Genomic DNA, 26,634 nt, shown 5'->3' with positions numbered 1-26,634 from the left:
TTGAAGTGGGCTGTCCATGCTCGGCAACCATCAAACCTAACTGAACTGGAATGTTTTGCAAGGAGGAATGGTCCAAAATACCTTCATCCAGAATCCAGACACTCATTAGAGGCTTTGGGAAGCGTCTAGAGGCTGTTATTTTAGCAAAGGTAGGCTCTACTAAATATTGATGTGATTTTTCTATTGGGGTGCCCAAATTTATGCACCTGTCTAATTTTGTTTTGATGCATATTGCACAATTTCTGTTAATCTAATAAACCTCATTTCACTACTGAAATATTACTGTTATTTGATAGATCAAAATGAAATTGCTGATCCTAACACCCAATTATTTATATATGGAAATAATGGAAATTGTCAGGGGTGCACAAACTTTTTCATACGACTGTATATGAAATACAAATCGTATAGAGAGATTGTCCTATAATAACTACAACCTAAAACCAAATTGAACATGTTTTATTTTATTTTAGGCTAAATTGATTTTATTGATGTATTATATTAAGTTAAAATAAGTGTTCATTCAGTATTGTTGTAATTGTCATTATTAAAAAAACTTTTTTTTAAATCGCCCGAGTAATTGGTATCTGCTTTTTTTGGTCTTCCAATAATGGTATCGGCGTTGAAAAATCCTAATCGGTCGACCTCTAGTATAAAGAGACACACAATGAGCTGAGGCCTGAAATATGTCCATTGTACCATCTGTTGATGGAAACCGATCCATTTCCAAGATAAGTGACAGGGGAAGAGAGGGTGAGAGGGAGAGATGGGGAGAGAGAGAGTAACAGCAAGAGAGTGAGGGGGAGTGTGAGAGGGAAAAAGAGAGCGAGGGAGAGAGGGAAGAGTACAGTTTATCACAGGCAGTGATCTAATACCTAGTGGAATCTGAATTGCCTTCTTTCTCAGGCAGCCTTTAGATGTGGTTCTGTAAGTAATCAAGGTAGCGTAGAGAAAAGAGACCTGTCTATTTAGTCAAGCTAGAGGAGAGGAGGAAGGACAGAGGGAGGAGAGGAAGGTGAAATGACAGGGCCATTCTGTTGAAGGAGAGGGAGGTGGAGAAACTGACGCTGAAACTGACTTGGTGTCACCTATCTACTGTATTTCTCGCTCTTTCTTTAACTTTCATTTGGTCTTTGGCCCTCATTTGGCCCTTTCTGCTGGATCAGCTACACTAGCTATATATACACAAATGATGTGGCCACCCCTTCAAATTATTGGATTTGGCTATTTCAGCCACACCCGTTGCTGACAGGTGTATAAAATGGAGCAAAAGCCATGCATTCTCTATGGACAAACACTGACAGTAGAATGTCCTAACTTTTAAGAGCTCAGTGACTTTCAAGATGGCAGTCTTTCCAACAAGTCAGTGGGTCAAATTTCTGCCCTGCTAGAACTACCGCGGTCAACTGTAAGTGCTGTTATTGTGAAGTGGAAAAGTCCAGGAGCAACAACGGCTGAGCCGCAAAGTGGTAGGCCGCACAAGCTCACAGAACAGAACTGACGAGTGCAGAAGCATGTAAAAATCGTCTGTCCTCAGTTAAAACACTCACTACCGAGTTCCAAACTGTCTGTGGAAGCAACGTCAGCAAAATAAATGTTTGTTTGGAGCTTAATGAAATGGGTTTCCATGGCCGAGCAGCCACGCACAAGCCTAAGATCACCATGTGTAATGCCAATCGTCGGCTGGAGTGGTGTAAAGCTCGCCCCTTTACCATCTGGCAGTCCGACGGACGAAGTTAGGCTTGGCGGATGCCAGGAGAACGCTACCTGCCCGAAGGAATAATGGTCTGTGGCTGTTTTTCATGGTTTGTGCTAGGGCCCTTAGTTCCAGTGAAGGGAAATCTTAGCACTACAGCATACAATGACATTCTAGACGAGGTCCATACAGAAATGGTTTGTCGAGATCGGTGTGGAAGAACTTGATTGGCCTGCACAAAGCCCTGACTTCAACTCCATCAAACACCTTTGGGATGAATTGGAACACCGACTGCGAGCCAATCCTAATCGCCTAACATCAGTGCTTGACCTCACTAATGCTGAATGGAAGCAAGTCCCAGCAGCAATGTTCCAACATCAAGTGGAAAGCCTTACCAGAAAGGTGAAGGCTGTTCTAGCAGCAAAGGGAGGACCAACTCCATATTAATGCCCATGATTTTGGAATGAGATGTTTTACGAGCACATACTTTTGGTGATGAAGTGTGTTAGTATCCTGTTGCCAAAAAACAAATGTGGTGCTATCAAGGGGAGGTAATGTACAAAGTGAAAAGAATCACCTTTATATGTCTCTTTATCAAAGCTGCCAGAAATGGGAACAAACAGAATATCTTCAAAATATCTTCTAATTGCTATAGAGCCTTTTTATTAGTCATTGGATCTGACAGGGTTAGTTGCAGCACAGAAATCTACAAATCACCTCAACCTCAAAACGGGCAAGCATGAACTGATCCATATATTATAAGGATTAGTGAATTTACATGATATTATAGCACTTGTCGCAAGAGTATGGGATGTTATCCCTGGTGCCTTGGCTACCAAATCATCCTCAGCTTATAATTGAAACCCTTTCCTTTCTCCTGCAACTCTCTGCAAATCTAGGTCGTTAAAGGGAGTGTTCTCAGCCAACCTGGTAAAATAAGGATTAGGTATGAACAAGCAGATTGACATGTAAATGAATAAGCTTCCACCTACTAACGATCTGGACTTGAGTCATTTGATTGACCATTCCATAATAATCCCACTCATGTGGGAGTAGGTCTGTAACACTCTTAACTCCTGGGTCACCTGTAAAGGTCATTATGACTCATTATGACATGGAATGTTGTGTGGGAGCTGAACAAGCCCACTAGGCTGACCTAGGACCTCTGCTGACTAGTGTGTGAGTAAAGTATCAAGTGTAGCCTTAGGTCAGCTCATCTACGCACACACACACACACACACACACACACACACACACACACACACACACACACACACACACACACACGCATGCACACACCAGACCGACACGGGAGCTGTAGATATAGTTCAATATGTCACCATTCTGACACATGGTTGAGTGCTTATTTCGTTTGATTAGAAAGATGTTAGTGAGAGAATGGAAGGCAAACATGCCTGCCCGTGTGTTTTTGTCTGTCTCTGTGCGTGTGTCCATTTGTGTGTCAGAGAAAGACAATTAAATAATAATTTGTCCTTGCCCTGCTATTGCCTAGAGGCGCTTGAACATAGAAAAGCATCCAAACAACCTTGAGGCTGAAGCAACAGGGTCAAACAACCTTGAGGCTGCAGCAACAGGGTCAGGCTGGAGAGTTGGGAGAGACTAATATTTTCACTCTTGCAACTACTCTCTCTCTCTTTCTCTCTCTCTCTTTGTCCCTCTACTTCTCTCTTTCTCTCTCCCTTCCCCCCTCTCTCTCCCACTCACTTTCTTCCTCCTCCCTCCCTCTCAGTCCAGATCAGTTTTTCCATTTGTATGTCATTCCATAACTACAGTGTGGAGTAGGTGCAGCTCATTTGACAGCTCTCTAACCTGGAACCTATGATCCTCCTCTCTCTCTCTCTCTCTCTCTCTCTCTCTCTCTCTCTCTCTCTCTAGCAGGGTTGCCGACTGCAGTAGGAAACTCAAGAATGTAAGTGACACCTCTCTATATTGTTTGTCAGTCTGGTAATCTGTTATGTCCTCGTGTCTATGGGTTGGTCTCTGTCTCTGGCTGTGTTTTGTCTTTCTTTCTGTCGTTCTTTTCTCCATCTCTGAATATCTCTCAATCCTATCCCTCTGCCTTAGTCAGTCCATCCCATGAACCCCTCTCTTTCTCCCTCTGTCTATCTCCTGTCTCTGCTGCTTTAAGAGGAGCTAGCGAGCTGGCGAAGTGCGTTTGTCATTCTCTGCAGTGAGCTCTCTACCTGACTTGGCTTGCTATAGCGTACTCTGTCTAACATATGTGACTATACTCAGCCAAGGCTGCCTCCAACTCTAGCCCCACAGCTGTTTTAGCAGAGGGACACTGAAGCGCTGCATTAGACTCAGTCTGCACTGCATGAGAACGTCCCATAAACCCCCAACAGCTGTAGAGTGAGCTAGCCTAGTGCTGCTGTCAATTGTAGCCTTTTCATTGTAGCAAACTGCAGCAGCAGCATTCAATTATAAAAAAACAATTTGCTGAGACTCAGAGCACCATCAAACTGAAAAAATGAGATAGGTGGAGTATTTTGTACTGTTTTGTAAACTTGGCTAGGAAAAGGGACTATCATGCTTGTCTGGATGGAATTCTGCTGGCCTCATGGATTGTTAAACTGAACTAAGGGTAAGGTATCTATCTATTCCCTATGACGTAGGTATGTTTTGGAGAAAATATTGTTTGGCATTTTGGTTCTGTAGGTATGGAACTGCTGCTGTGAAGGTGTGTGTGCTCATGCAAGCTACAGGGGTGGGCAACTCCAGTCCTCGAGGGCTTGATTGGTGGCACACTTTTTCTCCATCCCTCGCAAACACAGCTGATTAATCAAATTGCATTTTAAACTGAAGATCATGATTAGGTGATTATTGGAGTCAGGTGTATTAGCTGGGGCTGGGGCAAAACTGTGACACCAATCAGGCTTGTGTACACACTTGTGGCACAAGGAGGTTATTGTCCCGTCCGGAAGGAACACATTTTGTCAGGTGACTGGTCCAGTGAAACGTATCAGAGAAGACGGGGCACTGTAAAGTGAGGCGGAGACAGACGTGCAGAGGGCATGACCTCAGGTCTTTAAGATGTTGCAGGATTAGTTTGTGGTGTATACTTTCAGTGTGACATGCTGTCACAGGGGTGTTTGCAAAGGTGTAGCTTCAACATATTTAGCCAGGTTCGGTATGCTGTTTAATTGATCATTGCAACAGTTGTAGAACCTACTGTATATTCCACAAACGGAGCATGATTTGTATGGACATTTATACCCTGTCTAGGCTATTTATTGACACAAACGTTTTCCGTCCTTAGAACGGCACCTAATGACCTTATCAAGAGGTTCCAGCCCCTTGCTGTTTGACAGACGGGTGTTGTACTGAAAGTTGCAAGTATCCTCCAAGTTTGAATCCCAGTCAGGCTACCTACCTGAATTCACTTTGTGTACATTTGTCATGCTAAATGGTAGTGTGGGTGCTTGTGATGAATGTCAATAGTATTGTTTTGCCTTCTAGATACAGTGCACTGGATGTGCATTGTGGGTGAAGTATGTTTAGTTTTTGTTTTGTAGCCTAGATTGTCATCTGAAAAGAGTGCTTACAATTACTGTGTACCACACATTAGGCAAACCACCTGTAATCGGTTTTATCAAAGGAATAACCCTAGATCCTTAGATTGATATCACAAAGCAGACAAAGTCATCTATCAGCTTGTTCTTGCAACATAAAAGAGCCTGTGTGATCTCCATATGGTCACAGTAGCAAGAGTGCTGTGTCCACACAGTGGCCTAGCTACATATAGGGACATGAGATAGTAGATGAAGTTGGCATGGTAAATTAGCTGTCAGGGCTATGTTAGCATAGTAAAACAACCTTACCCATGTGGCAATGGTAAAGAGAGTGAGAAAGCTAGCTGTGTGTTCATATTGGCCAGGACAAGGGCTAGGTCTTTTTTGTACAGAAACCCCTGGCTAGCCTATTATAGTGATAGGGAAAAGAGTGGACCAAATATATCAGGAAGTGAACCCTATTGGTGGCCACTTTGATGAAACTGTTTATACTCCTTACAAATTGAAGGCAAGTGGAAAGGAGGGTGATTTTAGTTTGTATGACTAGACTTGACATCAAACTAACACTCAAGGGAGAATAGTACATTGAATTGATGCAATTGGGGAATAACAACTGTGGAGCAATTGTGTGTAGTATCAATTGTGTGTGGTACGGTCGCTGCACAAACCGCATGGCAAAACGATATGTCCAGAATGTATCCGGAATATTTAATGTGTCAGTACAGTACCTTAATATGTCTGCAACACATGTCTGAGTTAGCATTATTTTAATTTTATATAAGTTAGCCCAATGTTCCTCTTTGAGAGATGGTATAATTTTGCTAGCTAATGGGTACAGTGTGCCATAGCTGGCATCTGTCACATAGACATACTGTGTGAAATGTGGAATTCTCTGATTGCTCTCAGGTGGCTGAGAATGCTTGTGTTGCTGTCGGTTAGTATTAGCGTTATGAAGCATACCTTGGAGCTGTCAAGAATTTTGTTTGTGGCTTACAGTATGTTAACTTTACCCATATCAACATAGGTTGATTTTGCAATGGCAGTTTGCCAGGTTTACTCAGTAAACATACTGTTAGTTTGGTCAGTTTTTTGGGGGAAAAGTGTGATATTGGGCCTGTAAAGCATTTATCAAGCAACTTTGCTAATTATGAAATAAGCTAATGTATCATGTGCTAGCAGTCTTGCCTAATGTATTACACAACTTGTGCACAAGCTTGGGGTATGAGACCACTGGGAATTAGTTAGCCCAAAAGTTGGTTGACTGTGCGGCTGGGTCAATTGGCAATGATCTTCCACTAAATTGAATGTTACAGACTGACGTTAATACCTTGTCTTGTTGATACTGGCTCAAAATCCTCTTCCTGCTGTAATGATTCCTCCACAGGTTCTGATTACCATATACTGGCTGGGCCGGGCTGCCAACAGCTGCACCTCCTACAACGGGCCCACACTGGACCTGAAGGAGTTTGAAGGCCTGCTATCACAGATGCGGAAGGTGTGTACAGGGATGCGTACAGGGATAGATGTAAGGCTTTGACATGGCTCAGTTTGTTGTATCCTAGTGATAGCAATGACAAGGTTGGGGGTTCAATTCCTGGAAGGGTGGTTTACTTTTATGTCTTTGTAGATGTTCAAAGTAGTTTTGCAGTTGTTTGGTGGCTGTACTATTAGGAACGTTAGACTAGAAGGGACTGTCCAACCTAAGCATATATTTTCTTTGGCAAACGTAAGGATGTTATGACGCAAACTCCCCTCGGGTGCACTGATGCTTTCACTACTCCATCCTTTATCTCACCCTTCCCCTCATCATGGAGTCATCCCTAGAAGAGAATGCTCTTTGCTCTTTCTCCCCCCCATTCCCACCTCTCTCTTTGTCCAGGGATGATCTCAGGCCTTCAACTGGTCTTCCAGAACCAGTGTGTCACCGGGACTATGGCTTTTTACAGCCCCCCAGGGACATATAGGGATGTAGCTGTAGCAACCGTTCTGAGCGTGAGGTCACTCCTCTTCCATTTATTCCATTCTCCCACTATTATTCTCTATAAATGAGAAATGACCACTTAACCTAGAATGCTTTCCCAGATGTCTGTATAGTCCAGAATAACAGGGCCACATCTCCACTTAACAAAAGGTAATGATAGTGACTTAAAGTGAGAGAGAAATTCAATAGGTTTATGAAATCCTGTTACACGCAATACAGGAGGTGTATTAATGCTGGGCAGGAACCAAAACCTGCACACTCATTAGCTTCAGGTCCACTGCTGTTGTCCTATGAACCCTATCAGGAATCCCCCCCCCCCCCCCTAGAGTTGCCACTCAAAGCCAGCCATTGTACCCCACACCTCCCCCCACCCACCATGAGGTCAGCCAAGTAGGACCCCAGCATCCTCCTTCACTCAGGATCTGGCACAGGGAATAGGTCTGAGGAATTGAAAGAATGAGTAGATTGGAGGGTAAGGGGGGAAAATGGGTTGGGGGGGATAGGGGTGGGTGGAGAAAGGGATAGTGTGGGAGGGATGGGGAGGGGGAGTGGAAGGGAGCAGGAGAGAGGAGTAGAGGAAGGGGAGAGGGAGGGACAGGAGGGTTTGAGGGAAAGAGAAGGGGCAGTGGAGACTGAGAAAGAGGTGGTAGGTGTCAGCCATGAGGGGGAAAGAGAAACAGGGCTGGTCCAGGAGGTTCCTCTGGCAGACGGGAAGGAAAAGCCTTTCCTCAACCCTGGAAACTAGAGAAGCCACAGACAGGGTTACACTGTGCAGCTTAAAACACAGAGACAGAAGAGGAATATCAATTAGAATTGGAAAGAGGAAGTGAATGTACTTGTCCGTGTTGGAGGAATCATGGTGAAGGAGGGATCCAGATTGGATGGGGTATTGGGATCTCAACACAATCTTTTTACATTGACGTGTGTGTGTGCATAAATTTGTGTGTCAAAGGAGGCAGAGGACACGGAGAGCCCCCAGCGCAGCATACGGGACAGTGGCTACATCGACTGCTGGGACTCGGAGCGTAGCGACTCGCTCTCCCCGCCTCGCCACGGCCGAGAGGACTCCTTCGACAGCCTGGACTCATTCGGCTCACGCTCCAGACAGACGCCCTCGCCGGACGTAGTGGTCGCCCGCGGCATTGGCAGTGATGGTAAGACGCTAGACGCCCGGATGGGTCACACTGCACACACACAAGTCACATGATTTTACTGTCTCATAGTCTCTGGTGTTACCTGGGTCAAAACCTAACAGAAGAAAATGGACAAAACCGGGAGGGACTAACTGAACTTGAATTCTCATTTTCGTTGTAAAACATTTTCTGTTGCTAAATGGTGTGCACCCTGTTGTGTTATAGTGGCTTGCATAGCTGTAACTGTTTTGTTCATGTAGCTGTCATCACATAGTGACTTACCTCATTCACCACCAATGGTTTATTCTGTGCACTTTAATGATGCATGTCAGGCATTTTCACATACAGTGTCATTGGGGCAGGTGGTGGAATAGTCACTGTCAGCTGGTCTGAAACTAGCTGCCCCTATTTGCTCTTTTCAACCTCCAATCTATGTGATCATCTGTCAGGGTATCTCCATCTCAGCCCAGCTCTGTTATTGACATATGTACAAAGGAGGTTTTGTGTTTATTCCTCGGGCCCAATGTTTAGGGCTGTTGCTGTGGGTTACGTCTCTTTGAAGGCCCTCTTGAAGAGACATGGAGAGAGAGAATTGAGATCAGGTGGTGGAGAGAGGAGATTGCAGTCTTGACTGACGGGTTGCAACATATTCTAGTGGAGCTGTTTTTTACATACCAATTCTTCAACTGTTACAATCTGTGGTGTTGCACTAGATGATACCTGAGAGTGATCCATATCAGTCACAGTGGGTGTGGGTGTTTCTGCTTGTAATATAGGGGCATACTCAATCTTGTGCCTATATTTGTATGCACACCTAGGGACATATGCGCATGCACACATACACCATTATTGATTGATATTATTCCTCTCCTCTCTTATACAGGCCTATGGTACCCTTAAGGACTATCTTTTGTATATTAGCAGCTGCAATGTCAACACAAGACTAGCAAGCTCTCCATCAAATGCACCAGAGGAAAAATAAGATGTGTGTTTTATGTATTTTCCAGGCAAGGAAAGAGAAGCCAAGAACTAGGTTCTGTATTTTAAAACTCTATGACACTCCAACCAGAGCCTTTTAAAACCCTGATTGTTCAAGGGGGATTGAGACAAAATGAGACCTAACCATAACCACACACGCCTAGCCTGCTTTCATATTTTAATATACGCACGCGCACGTACACAGACATATATAAACTTAGAAACAAATAAAAGAAACGTCCTCTCATTGTCAGCTGCTTAATTTCAGAAAACTTAACATGTGTAAATATTTGTATGAACATAAGATTCAACAACTGAGACATAAACGGAACAAGTTCCACAGACATGTGACTAACAGAAATGGAATAATGTGTCCCTGAATAACGGGAGGGTCAAAAGTAACAGTCAGTTTCTGGTGTGGCCACCAGCTGCATTAAGTACTGCAGTGCATCTCCTCCTCATGGACTGCACAAGATTTGTTCTTGCTGTGAGAAGTTACCCCACTCTTCCACTAAAGCACCTGCAAGTTCCCGGACATTTCTGGGGGGGAATGGCCCTAGTGCTCACCCTCCAATCCAACAGGTCCCAGACGTGCTCAATGGGATTGAGATCCGGGCTCTTCGCTGGCCATGGCAGAACACTGACATTCCTGTTTTGCAGGAAATCACACACAAAATGAGCAGTATGGCTGGTGGCAATGTCATGCTGGAGGGTCATTGTCAGGATGAACCTGCAGGAAGGGTACCACATGAGGGAGGAAGATGTCTTCCCTGTAACGCACAGCGTTGAGATTGCCTGCAATGACAACAAGCTCAGTCCGATGATGCTGGGACACACCGCCTCAGACCATGATGGACCCTCCACCTCCAAATGGATCCCGCTCCAGAGTACAGGCCTCGGTGTCACGCTCATCCCTTTGACGATAAACGTGAATCCGACCATCACCCCTGGTGAGACAAAACCGCGACTCATCAGTGAAGAGCACTTTTTGCCAGTCCTGTCTGGTCCAGCGACGGTGGGTTTGTGCCCGTAGGTGACATTGTTGCCGGTGAGGTCTGGTGAGGACCTGCCTTTACAACAGGCCTACAAGCTCTCAGTCCAGCGCCTCTCAGCCTACTGTGGACAGTCTGAGCACTGATGGAGGGATTGTGCGTTCCTATTGTAACTCTGGCATTTGTTTTTGTCATCCTGTACCTGTCCCGCAGGTGTGATGTTCGCATGTACCGATCCTGTGCAGGTGTTGTTACAAGTGGTCTGCCTCTGCGAGGATGATCAGCTGTCCATCCCGTCTCCCTGTAGCGCCGTCTTAGGCGTCTCACAGTACAGACATGGAAATGTATTGCCCTGGCCACATCTGCAGTCCTCATGCCTCCTTGGAGCATGCCTAAGGCACATTCACGCAGATGAGCAGGGACCCTGGGCATCTTTCTTTTGGTGTTTTTCAGAGTCAGTAGAAAGGCCTCTTTAGTGTCCTAAGTTTTCATACTGTGACCTTAATTGCCTACCGTCTGTAAGCTGTTAGTGTCTTAATGACCATTCCACAGGTGCATGTTCATTAATTGAACAAGCATTATAATGAAGATCTGTGAAGTTATTTGGATTTTTACGAATGATCTTTGAAAGACAGGGTCCTGAAAAAGGGACGTTTCTGTTTTTGCTGAGTTTATTTATATATGTGGACAAGTGTGATGTTAAAAAAATGTGTGTGTGCGTGTAGTGGGTTCGATTCCCGGGACCACCCATACGTAGAATGTATGCACACATGACTGTAAGTCGCTTTGGATAAAAGCGTCTGCTAAATGGCATTTATTATTATTATATTATAAATGTATATAAAAGTGCATCAAAAAACAGTGAGAAAAACAGATTGGAGCATAGCTACCTGAGCTGCATAGGGTCAAATGTGGAAAGGCAGCTTAAATAATAACTATGTATGTATGTGTATCTACATACATACATGCATACATACATGCAGATGGTTATTATTTAAGCTGCCTGTCCATGTTTGACCCTATGCAGCTCAGGAAGCTATGCTCTCATCTCATTTTCTCAATTTTTTGTGCACTTTTTGCTGGGCACAACCCCCCCCCCCCCCCACAGTATAACATACACTGTGTGAGTGCGATGGTGTCAGACAATGGATGGAAAGGATTAAAGCAACAGCTCTGCTTAAATGTCCATATTCCAATGCATCCGCCATGTTCACAATGGTCGCATGTGAGTAATGTTTCATGTCGGAAAGACAGACACGTCAACAGCTGTAAAAAAAAAAAAAAAAAAAAAAGAATTTAAAAAAAAAGATTTATGCACTGCAAGGAAGACATGAATGGAGTCTGAATTCTAGCTCGGCTGAAAATGAAGGTGTTTTTTAACTTCATGCTAGTCATAAGTTACCATAGGAAGTAGGTAAGTAGTATCACACAGTATAATTGTCAAAGCAACCTCTTAACTTTTAATGGAGGCTTGTAAAAGGTTGCAATGTTTCACCAAGTGTTTTGGCTGAGATTCTGGGAACTAAAGGCAACACATGGGCTGAGACCAATATTCCTGTCGAGGGCTAGGGTGTGTTATTGTTTGGAAGGAAGTGGGGAGGAAATGTCTGTGTCGATGGGTGAAAGTGCTCAGAGCTGGATTTTTGGTTTGCAGGGAGATGTTTAGTTGATGTTTGTTTGATTTAAAGTGTGTGTGTATATTTTTTTGAGCAATATATATATATATATTGCTCAAAAAATAAAGGGAACACTAAAATGATCAATGGAAATCAAATTTATCAACCCATGGAGGTCTGGATTTGGAGTCACGCTCAAAATTAAAGTGGAAAACCACACTACAGGCAGATCCAACTTTGATGTCATGTCCTTAAAACAAGTCAAAATGAGGCTCAGTATTGTGTGTGGCCTCCGCGTGCCTTTATGACCTCCCTACAACGCCTGGGCATGCTCCTGATGAGGTGGCGGATGGTCTCTTGAAGGATCTCCTCCCAGACCTGGACTAAAGCATCCGCCAACTCCTGGACAGTCTGTGGTGCAACGTGGCATTGGTGGATGGAACGAGACATGATGTTCCAGATGTGCTCAATTGGATTCAGGTCTGGAGAACAGGCGGGCCAGTCCATAGCATCAATGCCTTCCTCTTTCAGGAACACTCCAGCCACATGAGGTCCAGCATTGTCTTGCATTAGGAGGAACCCAGGGCCAACCGCACCAGCATATGGTCTCACAAGAGGTCTGAGGATTTCATCTCGGTACCTAATGGCAGTCAGGCTACCTCTGGCGAGCACATGGAGGGCTGTGCGGCCCCCCAAAGAAATGCCCCCCCACTCCTTGACTGACCCACTGCCAAACTGGTCATGCTGGAGGATGTTGCAGGCAGCAGAACGTTCTCCACGGCGTCTCCAGACTCTGTCACATGTGCTCAGTGTGAACCTGCTTTCATCTGTGAAGAGCACAGGGCGCCAGTGGCAAATTTGCCAATCTTTGTGTTCTCTGGCAAATGCCAAATGTCCTGCACGGTGTTGGGCTGTACGCACAACCCCCACGTGTGGGCCCTCATACCACCCTCATGGAGTCTGTTTCTGACCATTTGAGCAGACACATACACATTTGTGGCCTGCTGGGGGTAATTTTGCAGGGCTCTGGCAGTGCTCATCCTGCTCCTCCTTGCACAAAGGCAGAGGTAGCGGTCCTGCTGCTGGGTTGTTGCCCTCCTACGGCCTCCTCCACATCTCCTGATGTACTGGCCTGTCTTCTGGTAGCATGCTCTGGATACTACGCTGACAGACACAGCAAACCTTCTTGCCACAGCTCGCATTGATGACTCCGTCTCATGCTACCACTAGAGTGAAAGCACCACCAGCATTCAAAAGTGACCAAAACATCAGCCAGGAAGCATAGGAACTGAGAAGTGGTCTGTGGTCACCACCTGCAGAACCACTCCTTTATTGGGGGTGTATTGCTAATTGCCTATAATTTCCACCTGTTGTCTATTCCATTTGCACAACAGCATGTGAATTGTATTGAAAATCAGTGTTGCTTCCTAAGTGGACAGTTTGACTTCACAGAAGTGTGATTGACTTGGAGTTACATTGTGTTATTTAAGTGTTCCCTTTATTTTTTTTGAGCAGTGTATGTGTGTGTATGTATGTATATACATATATATATATATATATATCATTTAGCAGACGCTCTTATCCAAAGCGACTTATAGTAGTGAGTGCGTACATTTTCATATTTGTTTGTACTGGTCCCCCGTGGGAATCAATCCCACAACCCTGGCATTGTAAGTGCCACATGGTATCAACTGAGCCACAAAAGACCGACCACATTGTGTTTGCTATTGGTTTGTAGGGAAATGCTTAGTTGATGTGTTTGCTATTCGTTTGTAAAGATGTTTTATTATTGGTTTGTTGCGAAAGGCATTGAGAGGTCTGTTTTTCTATTGGATTGAAAGGAAGCATTGAGTTGTTGGTGGTTTTTTTTTGTAGTGGTTTATAGGGAAACACTGAGCAGTTGATGCTGGGTTGGCCATATAGGTAAAAATTGAGTGGTTTTAGTGAAATGAATTTAGTGAGGCCAGCTGTACGTTAAAGATGTTCACTGTCCTAACCACAGTGCCTCGCCCAGGCCATCTCCAGCCCTGGGCTCATCTAACTCTAATTGACTCTGGAACAGATCCAGGAGACCTCCTGGAGGCCCACACACTTGGTCTGAGAACAGAAGGACAGAAGAGAGATCATTCAATGATGAGGCTCCCAATCATGACTGTTTATACAAATTAGCTACAGTTTTCCATGGTCCAAGCCTTCCTTAAGCTGGTATCACCATTCTGCTCTCAAACTCACTGTGGAAGCTACCTCAGAGGATTTTAATTTCATCTCCAAAAGAAATGTGATAATGGCAGCTCTCTTTTGTCAGGGGTTACGTAAATCAACGCACACTGTGGATAAATAGACATCTTTGTTACTAGCAAGAGGCCACTTCTGTACTCTCTTCCCTATTCTAGTCTTCACTCTTCTCTATTCCTCCCTCTTCTATTCTTCCCTGTTAACAGTAGTCCACATGTTTACATTTTAGTAATTTAGCAGACACTCTTATCCAGAGAGACTTACAGGAGCAATTGGAGTTGAGTGCCTGGCTCAAGGGCACATCGACATATTTTTCACCTAGTAGGCTCTGTGATTCGAACAAGCGACCTTTCAGTTACTGGCCCAACATTCTTAACCGCTATGCCACCTGCCATTTACTGGTAACAGGAGACCACAGGTTGACAGGAGACCACAGGTTGACAGGAGACCACAGGTTGACAGGAGACCACAGGTTGACAGGAGACCACAGGTTGACAGGAGACCACAGGTTGACAGGAGACCACAGGTTGACAGGAGACCACAGGTCAGTTGGTATGGGCTGCATGCATTAGTGGCACCTGCTTATGGTTCCAATTGAAGCTGTTGAAGGGTTAAACCCCTCCACTTTACAACCTATGGTCAATTTGAAGCAGAAGTACCTTAAGGTCTCTATAGTCTTTATCTGTCAAAAAGTGAATGTTTGTGTCCCAAATGGCATCCTCTGGGCTCTGGTCAAAAGTAGTGCACTTTGAAGGGGAAATAGGGTGCCATTTGGGAAGCACAAATCTCTAAGTTGAGAAGGGCAGGACCTTAAAGGATGAATTTATGTGGCAGAGAGGGAGGGAAGACCTTAAGCGATGAGGTTCTACACAACCAAATGTTACTATTTTGGGTTAATTTGATGGTTGACAAGAGCAATCAAACAGTATCTACCTTCGCCCATAATAAGTATACTGTACAGTTTGTTTAAGAAAGCCTAGAAAGGTGCATAGGTGGTAAAAGAGAGACTTCACTGGCAGACTGCTAAGTCACATGATCATCTAGGCCAGGTACTGGGGACTCCTAATGTATTGGTGTTCTTTTAAACTGATTCTTGTGATTTATTTCCATTTTAACAGTCTATGGCTATATCAGACTCAGAGCTCTTAAAGGCACAATCTAGAACGTTTTCTGCTGTTCAATGGTCTGTTTAATTGATACTGGGGTATTTCTAGCATACCTCTAGACCACTCTTAGTAATGTCTATCCAAGTTGAGGTCAGTGGTTGGATAGCATCATTAAAATGAAAACCAATTAAGAAAGTGGTCCTTTTAGTCCAGGATTGGTAAACGCTGATGTCTAATTTTAAAAACCTAAGCAGTTAATTCTCTTTCTCGGTGGGTGGGGCAACGTTTCATGGGGGTACTGTGGTGGTTTAAGTCAGTCTCTCCCTCGTTTGTACCCACCAGGCCGTGGCAGCGACTCAGAGTCCGACGCCGGACCCCACGGGGGCAGGAAGCTGCCAGACGTGCGCAAGGATGACATGCTGGCTCGGCGGACCTCGGTGAGCGAGCCCCGTGTGATGGTACCCTTCAATCAGTACCTGCCCAACAAGAGCAACGCCAGTGGCTATGTGCCCACACCGCTGCGCAGGAAAAGGGGTGACCACGAGAGCCGGGAGGAGGGCAGTGGAGGGGGTGGAGGCAGCCGCAAGAGCTGGAGTACCGCCACCTCGCCCATAGGAGGCGATATACCCTTCAGGTGAGCATTGGTGATGTAATAAAAGTGATAGATAAATTGGAACAGAGCCTACTACCACTACTAAGTGGAATGCTAGTATGGATATTCGATCATAGCCATGGTGTGATTTGGTAAATGTGTTGCACTCTTTTCTCCAGGAAAACTTGATCTTTTTAACTCCTATGTATGTCACTTGCTACACTTTGACAGACCAGTTCAGACAGACCCAAGCCAATAGATAGTGGGAGGTGTTTCAATAGCAGTAGGAGACCAATATGCTAATATTGTATTTGTCATATATTGATAAAGTACCTCTTATACTCTATTGTTCAAAATGATAACTGTTCTCCAAAATACTCATCACCATTCGATTGGTGCGCACACCTTAGCAGCTCGTTAGCTTAGTGTTCTTTTTTAGCTACAGATAACACGAGCCTAATGGGCCATCAATCTAAACATTAGCCAAAATGCTAATGGAGGTTCTGTTATTACCATTGAGACGAAAGAAACTCTGGGCCCTTATTCTATCTTTTCTAGAAGTGTTGGCATGTTTTTATTTATTTATTTTATTTTACCTTTATTTTACTAGGCAAGTCAGTTAAGAACAAATTCTTATTTTCAATGACTGCCTAGGAACAGTGGGTTAACTGCCTGTTCAGGGGCAGAACGACAGATTCGTACCTTGTCAGCTCGGGGGTTTGAACTTGCAACCTTCCAGTTAGTCCAACACTCTAACCACTAGGCTACCCTGCCACCCCAGGGTGGTGGTGATGGACTGCTTCTCTCCGGAACACCGATATGTTGTTTCTTCCACCAGACCTGACATAGCACTTTGAAAACCGCTACCGTCAGCCAATTTTCCTTCATATTGTAATTTCCCCAACGCACAAAGGAGACTGGGAATGTCTTGTCTGATGTGGAACATGCATGTTTAAAGATGTTTTTCTGTACTTTTGTATACTATTTAGCCAGTAGTTCTGAAAGTAGTTCTCATGAGCCAAAAATTGTCTTTGAAAATGACCTAACGTAGCACGCAATTTTCCAGATATGCAGACGTGCACCACGTCTTTGCTCTCTCTCTCTCCCTCTGCTGTGGGTGCGTCATGTGTGTATTGATAGCTGTATCTGTTATGGCGAGAGGCTGAAGCTCATTGGTTGAGCTTGATTTGCTAGGGGGCTGGCCCACATGGGGGAAAATGTGGCATTCCGTGGCTAATTAAGGTAAAACAGTAATTCTGCTCATAGATTATTAGTGTATGAACCACACATTGACACATCCAGCTCAAAGCGTGAGGTTTAAAAAATACTTAGTAGTCACCAAAGTTCTGGAGCATAGGAAAAATATAAATAGAATTAGTACTATTGTGGCATGAACGGCGGATCTGATATAGACCAGATGGGTGTTTGATTGGCCAAGGCCGAAGCACTCAGGGGAAAGCCAGCAACAGGCAAGACATTTGCTATGCAGACACAGATAGGTGACTCTTAAAATGTGTGAGCCACTTTGGCTACTATATGACCCCGTTGAGTGTTGTTAGAAACCGATATCAAAACAGCGTATTGAGGTTTTCATGAAACTAAAATATGGCTTGTTTCACTCATCTTGATGAGTTGAAATCTGGTGTGTGTGCGCTTACGAGCATGTGTGTGAGCGTGCTTTCATGTGTGCACACAGAGTACATGCATACATACTGTACAAACACATGCATACATACTGTACAAACACATGCATACATACTGTACAAACACATGCATACATACTGTACAAACACATGCATACATACTGTACAAACACATGCATACATACTGTACAAACACATGCATACATAAACTCAGCAAAAAAAGAAACGACCCCGTCTTTCAAAGATAATTTGTAAAAATCCAAATAACTTCACAGATCTTCATTGTAAAGGGTTTAAACACTGTTTCCCATGCTTGTTCAATGAACCATAAACAACTAATGAACATGCACCTGTGGAACGGTCGTTAAGCCACTGAAAAACACCAGAAGAAAGATGCCCAGGGTCCCTGCTCATCTGCGTGAACATGCCATAGGCATGCTACAAGGAGGCATGAGGATTGCAGATGTGGCCTGGGCAATAAATTGCAATGTCCATACTGTGAGACGCCTAAGACAGCGCTATAGGGAGACAGGATGGACAGCTGATCGTCCTCGCAGTGGCAGACCACGTGTAACAACATCTGCACATGATTGGTACATCCGAACATCACACCTGCAGGACAGCTACAGGACGGCAACAACTGCCCAAGTTACTCCAGGAACGCACAATCCCTCCATCAATGACCCTCCAGCATGCCACCAGCCATACGGCTTGTTCTGTGTGTGATTTCCTGCAAGACTGGAAAGTCCGCGTTCTGCCATGGCCAGCGAAGAGCTCAAATCTCAATCCCTTTGAGCACGGTTGATTTTTGCCCCCTCACCCCCCTTTATTCAGGGACACATTATTCCATTTCTGTTAGTCACATGTCTGTGGAACTTGTTCAGTTTGTCTGTTGTTGAATCTTATGTTCATACAAATATTTACACATTTAAGTTTGCTTAAAATAAACGCAGTTGACAGTGAGAGGATGTTTCTTTTTTCGCTGAGTTTACATGCATACATATGAGTGTGTTTGTTTACACTAGACGTGACCTACTAAATCGGGCCTTTGCTCCAATAGTACATCTGACCTTGTTGACATGGCATGGTTTGACTTTAAGCTTATTAGTTTAAGCCAGACTTTACATGTAACACCTACACACCACTCTCACACGATGACGAATACAGGCTTCGTAATACGCAGGCTTCTCAATAGTATTGGAAGGATGACTGGCTTCCGGCTGGATTCATTCAGCAAACATCGTATTTCCTCTACGCGTGTCTCAATGCAAGGTTGTAATTGGAAAGAGTTAAACCTGTAAGTCGAAGTCAACAAGGGGCAAGTGTGAGCAGAGCAGGCAAGTGTGTCTCTGTGTTTACATGTGGGTGTGCAATTGTAGATCCTAAGGTCATGCTAACCCTATCTGAGTAAATGTATGAGGACGTGTGCATGTGTCAGTGCGTTTCTACACCTGTCTGTGCGCTTGAATGAGATTGGCTTGAGCTTTTCACCGAGGTCATCGGGTCCCTGACCGACCAATACCAAACAGCACATTATTCTTCATTCAGCTTGTTCGGCTTTTCAGTGACTCTTTATTCAAATGTTTTGAGATTTTTATTGCATCATTATAATGTGTGATCTGTTAATTTGCTATTTTTTCCTTCCACATGTTTCCATTGGTGTGTTGCTTTTTGGTACTCCCATTGTCATTGTGCATATGATCACATTATCACTGTGTTTTGTGGTAATGCTTGCGTGTTTCACATGCCTTGCGGCTTTGTTTGTGCTACGCTGTGTTATCGTTGCATGTTGGTGTTGTGATTGCCGCTTGTGTGGGCGTGCGTGTGTGCTGGATGGATGTATGTGTGTGTGTGTCTGCGTGTGTGTAACAGTCCAACCAAACTCCCCAACCTAGACGTACCCCCAGTTATAGCTCCTATTGAGCCCCCGTCCCCCGAGCTCCAAGCCCAACCCCTTCCCCAACCACAGAGTCAGTCAGAAGAACAACACAGGGGTGAGGAAGAAATGGAGGAGAGAAAAGAGGAGGAAGGGAGGTTCACTCCGACATGCCCATGGAGACAGGAGTGGAAGGAGAGGGAGAAGTATGAGCTTCACTCCTACACCCCCCCTCAGCGCTCACAGACCCCCACACTCAACCACAGGGAGACTGCTATACACCTGACTGTGACTGCTGAGCAAAGGTGCCAATCACTGTGTGCCCTAACTCCTAAAGCTAAAACAATAACCCCTTACCAAAACAATCCCCAGATGAAACTTTCCCTTAGTCTCTTGTCTCATCAAGCCACAGTTCCAATGACCCTAACTTAATTAACCCTCTTTAGGATATCCCTGTAAAATGTATTGAAACCAAGGTGCCAATTTGATTTCCTTATATTGTTTTGGTGATGACACCTTCAAACACGCCCATGCAGATACTTCTAAAGACAACTACTTACACAAACTCTGGGAGATTCAGTGAACCATTTCATAAGAGCGCAACTTTTCCTGTTATTTTCCGACAAGGACATGACTGATGCTTATTTGGGGCCGTAGTGAGTTGAATTTGGATCCACCCTATGAATAGGTCTGCTTTCTCTGGCCTTCGATATCTGAAGACCTGGCTTGGCACTATGTTGGCTGACTAAACACACTAAAGATGAAATAGGACTTGTGTACAGGGCATGTTCCAAGTCTGCATCCTAAATGGCACACTCTTCCTGATATAGTGCACTGTGGGCCCTGGTCAAAAGTAGGGGCACTATATAGGTAATACGGTGCCATTTAGGACATACCCAAGAGTTATTCTGGGGAGGTCCGAGGAACATTCCAAACATACGCTGTGCTGTGGCCTAGTGTTTTTGTTGGCGTTGGCCACAGCTGCCCTCTTTCGCTGCATGTGAAAACCAAGCTCAGAAGTTTGGGGTTTTGGTGTTTGCCAGGAGTCTGCAATGTTCGTTCTTTTTATTTCTGATGAGTCGCTCTGTGTTCCTGGCAGTTGTTTTGACATCCGTCCTGTAGCAACTTCTTAAGGCCTCCTGCCTGTTAGTTGTTTGGCTACTGTTGATTACAGTTACATTCTAGTCATTTAACATACGCTCTTTTCCAGAATGACTGTCGGTGCTTTCAACTAAAATCAAATGTTATTAGTCACATGCGCTGAATACAACAGCCTTACAGTAAAATGCTTACTTGTGAGCCTCTAACCAGCAATGCAGTTTTTTTAAACAGATAAGAATAAGAAATAAAAGTAACAAGTAATTTAAGAGCAGCAGTAAAATAACAATGGCCAGACTATACAGTGGGGGTACCGGTGCGGGGGCACCGGTTAGTTGAGATAATATGTACATGTAGGTAAAGTTATTGAATTGACTATGCATAGATGATAACAACAGGGTAGCAGCGGTGTAAAAGAGGGGGGGGGGTAATGCAAGTAGTCTGGGAAGCCATTTGATTAGGTGTTAAGGATTCTTATGGCTTGGGGGTAGAAGCTGTTTAGAAGCCTCTTGGACCAAGACTTGGCGCTCCGGTACCGCTTGCCGTGCGGTAGCAGAGAGAACAGTCTACAACTAGGGTGGCAGGAGTCATTGACCATTTTTAGGGCCTTCCTCTGACACCACCTGGTATAGAGGTCCTGGATGGCAGAGAGCTTGGCCCCAGTGATGCACTGGGCCATTTGCACTACCGTCTGTAGTGCCTTGCGGTCGGAGGCCGAGCAGTTGCCATGCAGTGTTGCAACCAGTCGGGATGCTCTCGATGGTGCAGCTGTAGAACCTTTTGAGGATCTGAGGACCAATGCCAAATCTTTTCAGTCTCATGAGGGGGAATAGGTTCTGTTGTTCCCTCTTCACGACTGTCTTGGTGTGCTTGGACCATGTTAGTTTGTTGGCAATGTGGACACCATGGAACTTAAAGCTCTCAACCTGCTCCACTGCAGCCCTGTCGATGAGAATGGGGGGCGTGCTCGGTCCTCTTTTTCCTGTAGTCCAAAATAATCTCCTTTTGTCTTGATCACATTGACGGAGAGGTTGTTGTCCTGGCACCACATGGTATAGGAGGGGACTGAGCACGCACCCCTGAGGGGCCCCTTTTTTGAGGATCAGCGTGGTGGATGTGTTGTTACCTACCCTTACCACTTGGGGGTGGCCTGTCAGGAAGTCCAGGATCCAGTTTCAGAGGGAGGTGTTTAGTCCCAGGGTCCTTAGCTTATTGATAAGCTTTGAGGGCACCATAGTGTTGAACGCTGAGCTGTAGTCAATGAATAGCATTTTCTCATAGGTGTTCCTTTTGTCTAGGTGGGAAAGGACAGTGTGGAGTGCAATAGAAATGGCATCTTTTGATCTGTTGGGTCGGTATGCAAATTGGAATGGGTCTAGGGTTTCTGGGATAATGGTGTTGATGTGAGCCATGACCAGCCTTTCAAAGCACTTCATGGCTACAGATGTGAGTGCTACGGGTCGGTAGTCATTTAGGCAGGTTTCCTTAGTGATCTTGGACACCGGACTATGGTGGCCTGCTGAAAACATGTTGGTACTACAGACTCGGACAGGGAGAAGTTGAAAATGTCAGGAACACACTTGCCAGTTGGTCAGCGCATGCTCGCAGTGCACATCATGGTAATCCATCTGGCCCTGCGGCCTTGTGAATGTTGACTTGTTTAAAAGTTTTACTCATATCGGCTGCTGTGATCAGTCTTCCGGAACAGCTGGTGCTCTCATGCATGTTTCAGTGCCATTTGCCTCTCGAAGCGAGCCTAGAAATAGTTCAGCTCGTCTGGTAGGCTTGTGTCCCTGGAAAGCTCTCGGCTGTGCTTACCTTTGTCTGTAATGGTTTGCAAGCACGGCCACATCCGACGAGCATCAGAGCCGGTGTAGTATTATTCGATCTTAGTCCTGTATTGACGCTTTGCCTGTTTGGTGGTTCATCGAAGGGCATAGTGGGATTTCTTATTAGCTTCCGGGTTAGAGTTCCGCTCCTTGAATGTTTTAGCTCAGTGAGGCTGTTGCCTGTAATCTATGGCTTCTGGTTGGGGTATGTACATACGGTCACTGTGGGGACGACTGCATCGATGCACTTATTGATGAAGCCAATGACTGTTGTGGAGCACTCTTCAATGCCATCGGAGGAATCTCGGAACATATTCATGTCTGTGCTAGCAAAACAGTCCTGTAGCTTAGCATCTTAACAACATTTTTATTGATCTAGTCACTGGTGCTTCTTGCTTACATTTTTGCTTGTAAACAGGAATCTGAACGATAGTATTATGGCCAGATTTGCCAAATAGAGGGTGACGGAGAGCTTTGTATGCGTCTTTGTGTGTGGCGTAAAGGTGGTCCAGAGTTTTTAATTATTTTTTTCCTGTGGTTGCACATTTAACATGCTGATAGAAATTTGGTAAACCAGATTTAAGTTTCCCTGCATTCAAGTCCCCGGCTACTAGATTCTGTAATCTTAAGCGTAGGTCATCTATTTTATTCTCAAAAGATTGCACGTTTGCTAGCAGAATGGAAGGAAGTGGGGGTTTATTCGATCGCCTACGAATTCTTAGAAGGCACCCCACCCTTTGGCCCCTTTTTCTCCACCTCTTTATGCAAATCACAGGGATCGTGGTGAGTAATTGCAGTCCTGATGTCCAAAATTTATTTTCGGTCATAAGAGGACGGTAAGCGGCAACATTATGTAAAAACAAGTTACAAAAAAGCGCTAATAAACAAACAAAAACACACAATCGGTTGGGGACACATAACATCCTTCTTCGGCACCATTATTGTAAAATAGGTCATAGGTAAAACAACCACCAATGTGCATTACAAGAGGCTATTTGAGATGCGCAAACTCAAATGGAATTAATTTGTTCCCTTGTTTCTGGATAGATGGGTGTTACACTGGAGCATGAAAGTATTTAGTCAGCCACCAATTGTGCAAGTTCTCCCACTTAAAAAGACGAGAGACCTGTAATTTTCATCATAGGTACACTTCAACTATGACAGACAAAATTAGGAAAAAAATCCAGAAAATCACATTGTAGGATTTTTTATGAATTATTTGCAAATTATGGTGGAAAATAAGTATTTGGTCAATAACAAAAGTTTATCTCAATACTTTGTTATATACCCTTTGTTGGCAATGAGAGGTCAATCGTTTTCTGTAAGTCTTCAGGTTGTCACACACTGTTGCTGGTATTTTGGCCCATTCCTCCTTGCAGATCTCCTCTAGAGCAGTGATGTTGCTGGGCAACACGGACTTTCAACTGCCTCCAAAGATTTTCTATGGGGTTGAGATCTGGAAACTGGCTAGGCCATTCCAGGACCTTGAAATGCTTCTTACGAAGCCACTCCTTCATTGCCCGGGCAGTGTGTTTGGGATCATTTTCATGCTGAAAGACCCAGCTACGTTTCATCTTCAATGCCCTTGCTGATGGAAGGTTTTCACTCAAAATGTCACGATACATGGCCCCATTCATTCTTTCCTTTCACAGATCAGTCGTCCTGGTCCCTTTGCAGAAAAACAGCCCCAAAGCATGATGTTTCCACCCCCATGCTTCACAGTATGTATGGTGTTCCTTGGATGCAACTCACCATTCTTTGTAGTCTACTTGTAGTCTACTTGGACACCGAGTCCCCACCGTACCAATTTGCGGTCCCCGATCTAGCGTTTTTTTTGTCCCCTTTCCCGCCAGATCCCCCTCTCCTGGTGCTTCTCTGCCTGTGTGTGCGTCGTTGCTGTGGCTTCTGTTAGTTGTTTGCAGCAGAATTCAGTGGGAAAAATCGCTAAATGCAATTAAAACCATAGAAACCCTCATTGTCAAAAGTCCCCAAAGGCAACCTGAAAAATAGTTGAATTTGTCGCTAGAATCTTTTACCAATAAAAGTCGATGAAGGGCTGAAAACTCGCTAAATATAGCGACAGTCGCTAAGTTGGCAATACTGAGCTCGGGAGAAGGCAATATTTAAAAGTAATCTTTAGACATGTTGTACAGTTCCTAAATGTTGTTTTTAATTGACTAAAACAAGCAGATGACAAGAAAATTGCATTTAAATGTTTTTGCTGTAAGTCAATGGGGTAACCTAGGTAACCACAGGTTGTTTTCCCCAGAGATGGGCAGGGCTGCTGCGATCTATCTAATACCGAATGGGTCTATGGCACTGGTTGGAGATAATCAGCAAGTCACTATGCTGCCTTTGTATATTGGAAACACGTTGCTTGTTCAAGCACACACACACATTTGATATAGACACAGCCTTGCACGCACACACCAAATACTTGCCAATGTCTAGCTAGCCTACCCATACTGTGTTACAGTATTTGACAACCCACCCTCAGGAAGTAGGAAATGAGGGCTCCCTGACCAGGGCTGGGATATGGCGTACCCTTCTCATTGCCTGAAAAGATGTACGCATTTTCAATGGCACACGTTAGATATTTTTTTCTATGACAGAAGACATGTCCACATTTTCAATGGTAACGGTGTGATAATGAAAATGACTCTGGTAGAATGTAAGGCCTAGTATAATATGAGTGGGGAGAAAAATAATTTTTAGTAAGTTGAACCATGTGTATTGACCATTTTTATTAAGAGTGGGGCTATTTAATTTAACTGCGCCTATGTTTCAAGCAAAGAATCAAATAAAAAAAATCCACGGGGGAAAGCTTTACCAAAGCAGACTAGCTATAGCTATTGTGGGTTTTCTCCCAATACAATCTTTGTGAGTCACTAGTGTTTTATCTGCTTTTCTTCACAAATCTACCTTCCAGCTGTACTAATGTGAGTTTTTATAATAGAATATTGTGTTTGGGTATGATTCTGCATCTGTGTTTGAAATGGTTCCACAACCCTTATGAACAAACCCATTCGAGTCAATGCCGATGTCTTTATATTACGATTATTACTTTTTTTTGTTCGGCCTATTTTAATGCTTTGTTTTTAATTAAATTAGATAATCCTTGTGATATTGTTACCTGCAAGGATATACCATGTCATTTGAGATACTTAATAAAACAAATGATTTAATATAGTTTTTAGTGGCGTATTTAGCCCTCCAGGCTGCCCTGACATCGGTATGCTATTTTCCCCACTTCAAATAGAAATTACAAGCGTGCACCGAACAGAGTTTCCAAAAGACCTGAAACCGATCAATGTATGACACTCACCAGAACCTTTTTGTAACAGAATCAATTATATTATGGCAAAAATCTGACTTCTCTTTTACTGTTGGGTGGTTCCAACTCAAAAAGAACAAGGAAGTGTTTTGACACTGACAATCTCAGATTGTTCTGAAATAATTTGTTAAACAGTTAAGATAAGCATTTGTGGAACATAATTCCTTAGAGATTAAATGATATTTCAAAACAATTAAGCTAATTTGTTGTGCTCAAATTGGCCATTTTAATATATAAGATTCAGATAATATTCATTAAATATAGTACCAAATAATTTTCTAACTATGACTAAGACATGAGGAATCCAAAGAAATTGGCAAGTCACCCACATACCCCCCCACACCTCACGTCAATCTCACCCCAAAAACAAGTATATAGTATCAGTTCTCTGTCTCAAGAAGTATGAAGCTGCGGATCGGAGTATTGTTTCTTCATCCTATGTAATGTATTCTCAGTTAATTTGTATTTTTCCCCTGTTCAGAGAAACTAGTAATTTTAAGTTTTTAGCTTTATGTCCCATCCATCATCCTGATATCACCAGATTTTAACCACTAGATGGTACTGTTCCTACTATTAGGTGGACAAAGTTTGAAGAATGTGAGGTCCAAATTGGATGTTGGGTACTATAATTATTGAATATTGTATGAATCCTTAAAAATATTTATGGTCAATTTGGGTGCAATTCATTAGCATAAGTTCTCTGAGAAAATGATATTTCCACAAAATAAAGTTGCTGAATGATCTGTTTCTAACTTCAGAAACAATTTCAGAACAATCTGAACAATGGTAGGTGTCATGACTTGATGAAATAACATGGAACGACCCTGTTGCTTTTTGCCAAAAACAACTGGAGATAGCAGCCTTTCGCTGTTTACCTCTGCCATGTGCATTTGCGTAATTATGATTGGTCAAGAGACTTTTTTGTATTTTTTACTTCAAGTATCTGGATATCCTAATTTTGTTTTATTGTTATTTCAATAGTGAAATCATGT

The 26,634-nt window shown here is 43.9% G+C and overlaps 1 protein-coding gene across 1 annotated transcript in view; it reads left to right on the top strand.

Moving 5' to 3' along the window:
* LOC123993529 (LIM and calponin homology domains-containing protein 1-like) overlaps window positions 1-26,634 on the top strand; it is a 151,688-nt gene that overhangs the window by 94,166 nt on the left and 30,888 nt on the right. Inside the window, 4 exon segments of the mRNA XM_046295777.1 lie at window positions 3,596-3,626; window positions 6,614-6,724; window positions 8,163-8,364; window positions 15,613-15,904. Coding sequence (XP_046151733.1) covers window positions 3,596-3,626; window positions 6,614-6,724; window positions 8,163-8,364; window positions 15,613-15,904 — 636 coding nt within the window.

This window comes from Oncorhynchus gorbuscha, linkage group LG13 (assembly GCF_021184085.1).
Source record: "Oncorhynchus gorbuscha isolate QuinsamMale2020 ecotype Even-year linkage group LG13, OgorEven_v1.0, whole genome shotgun sequence".
Lineage (NCBI taxonomy): Eukaryota > Metazoa > Chordata > Actinopteri > Salmoniformes > Salmonidae > Oncorhynchus > Oncorhynchus gorbuscha.
The sequence above is the reverse complement of the archived record's forward strand: the minus strand, read 5'-3'. Positions and strand labels throughout refer to the sequence as shown.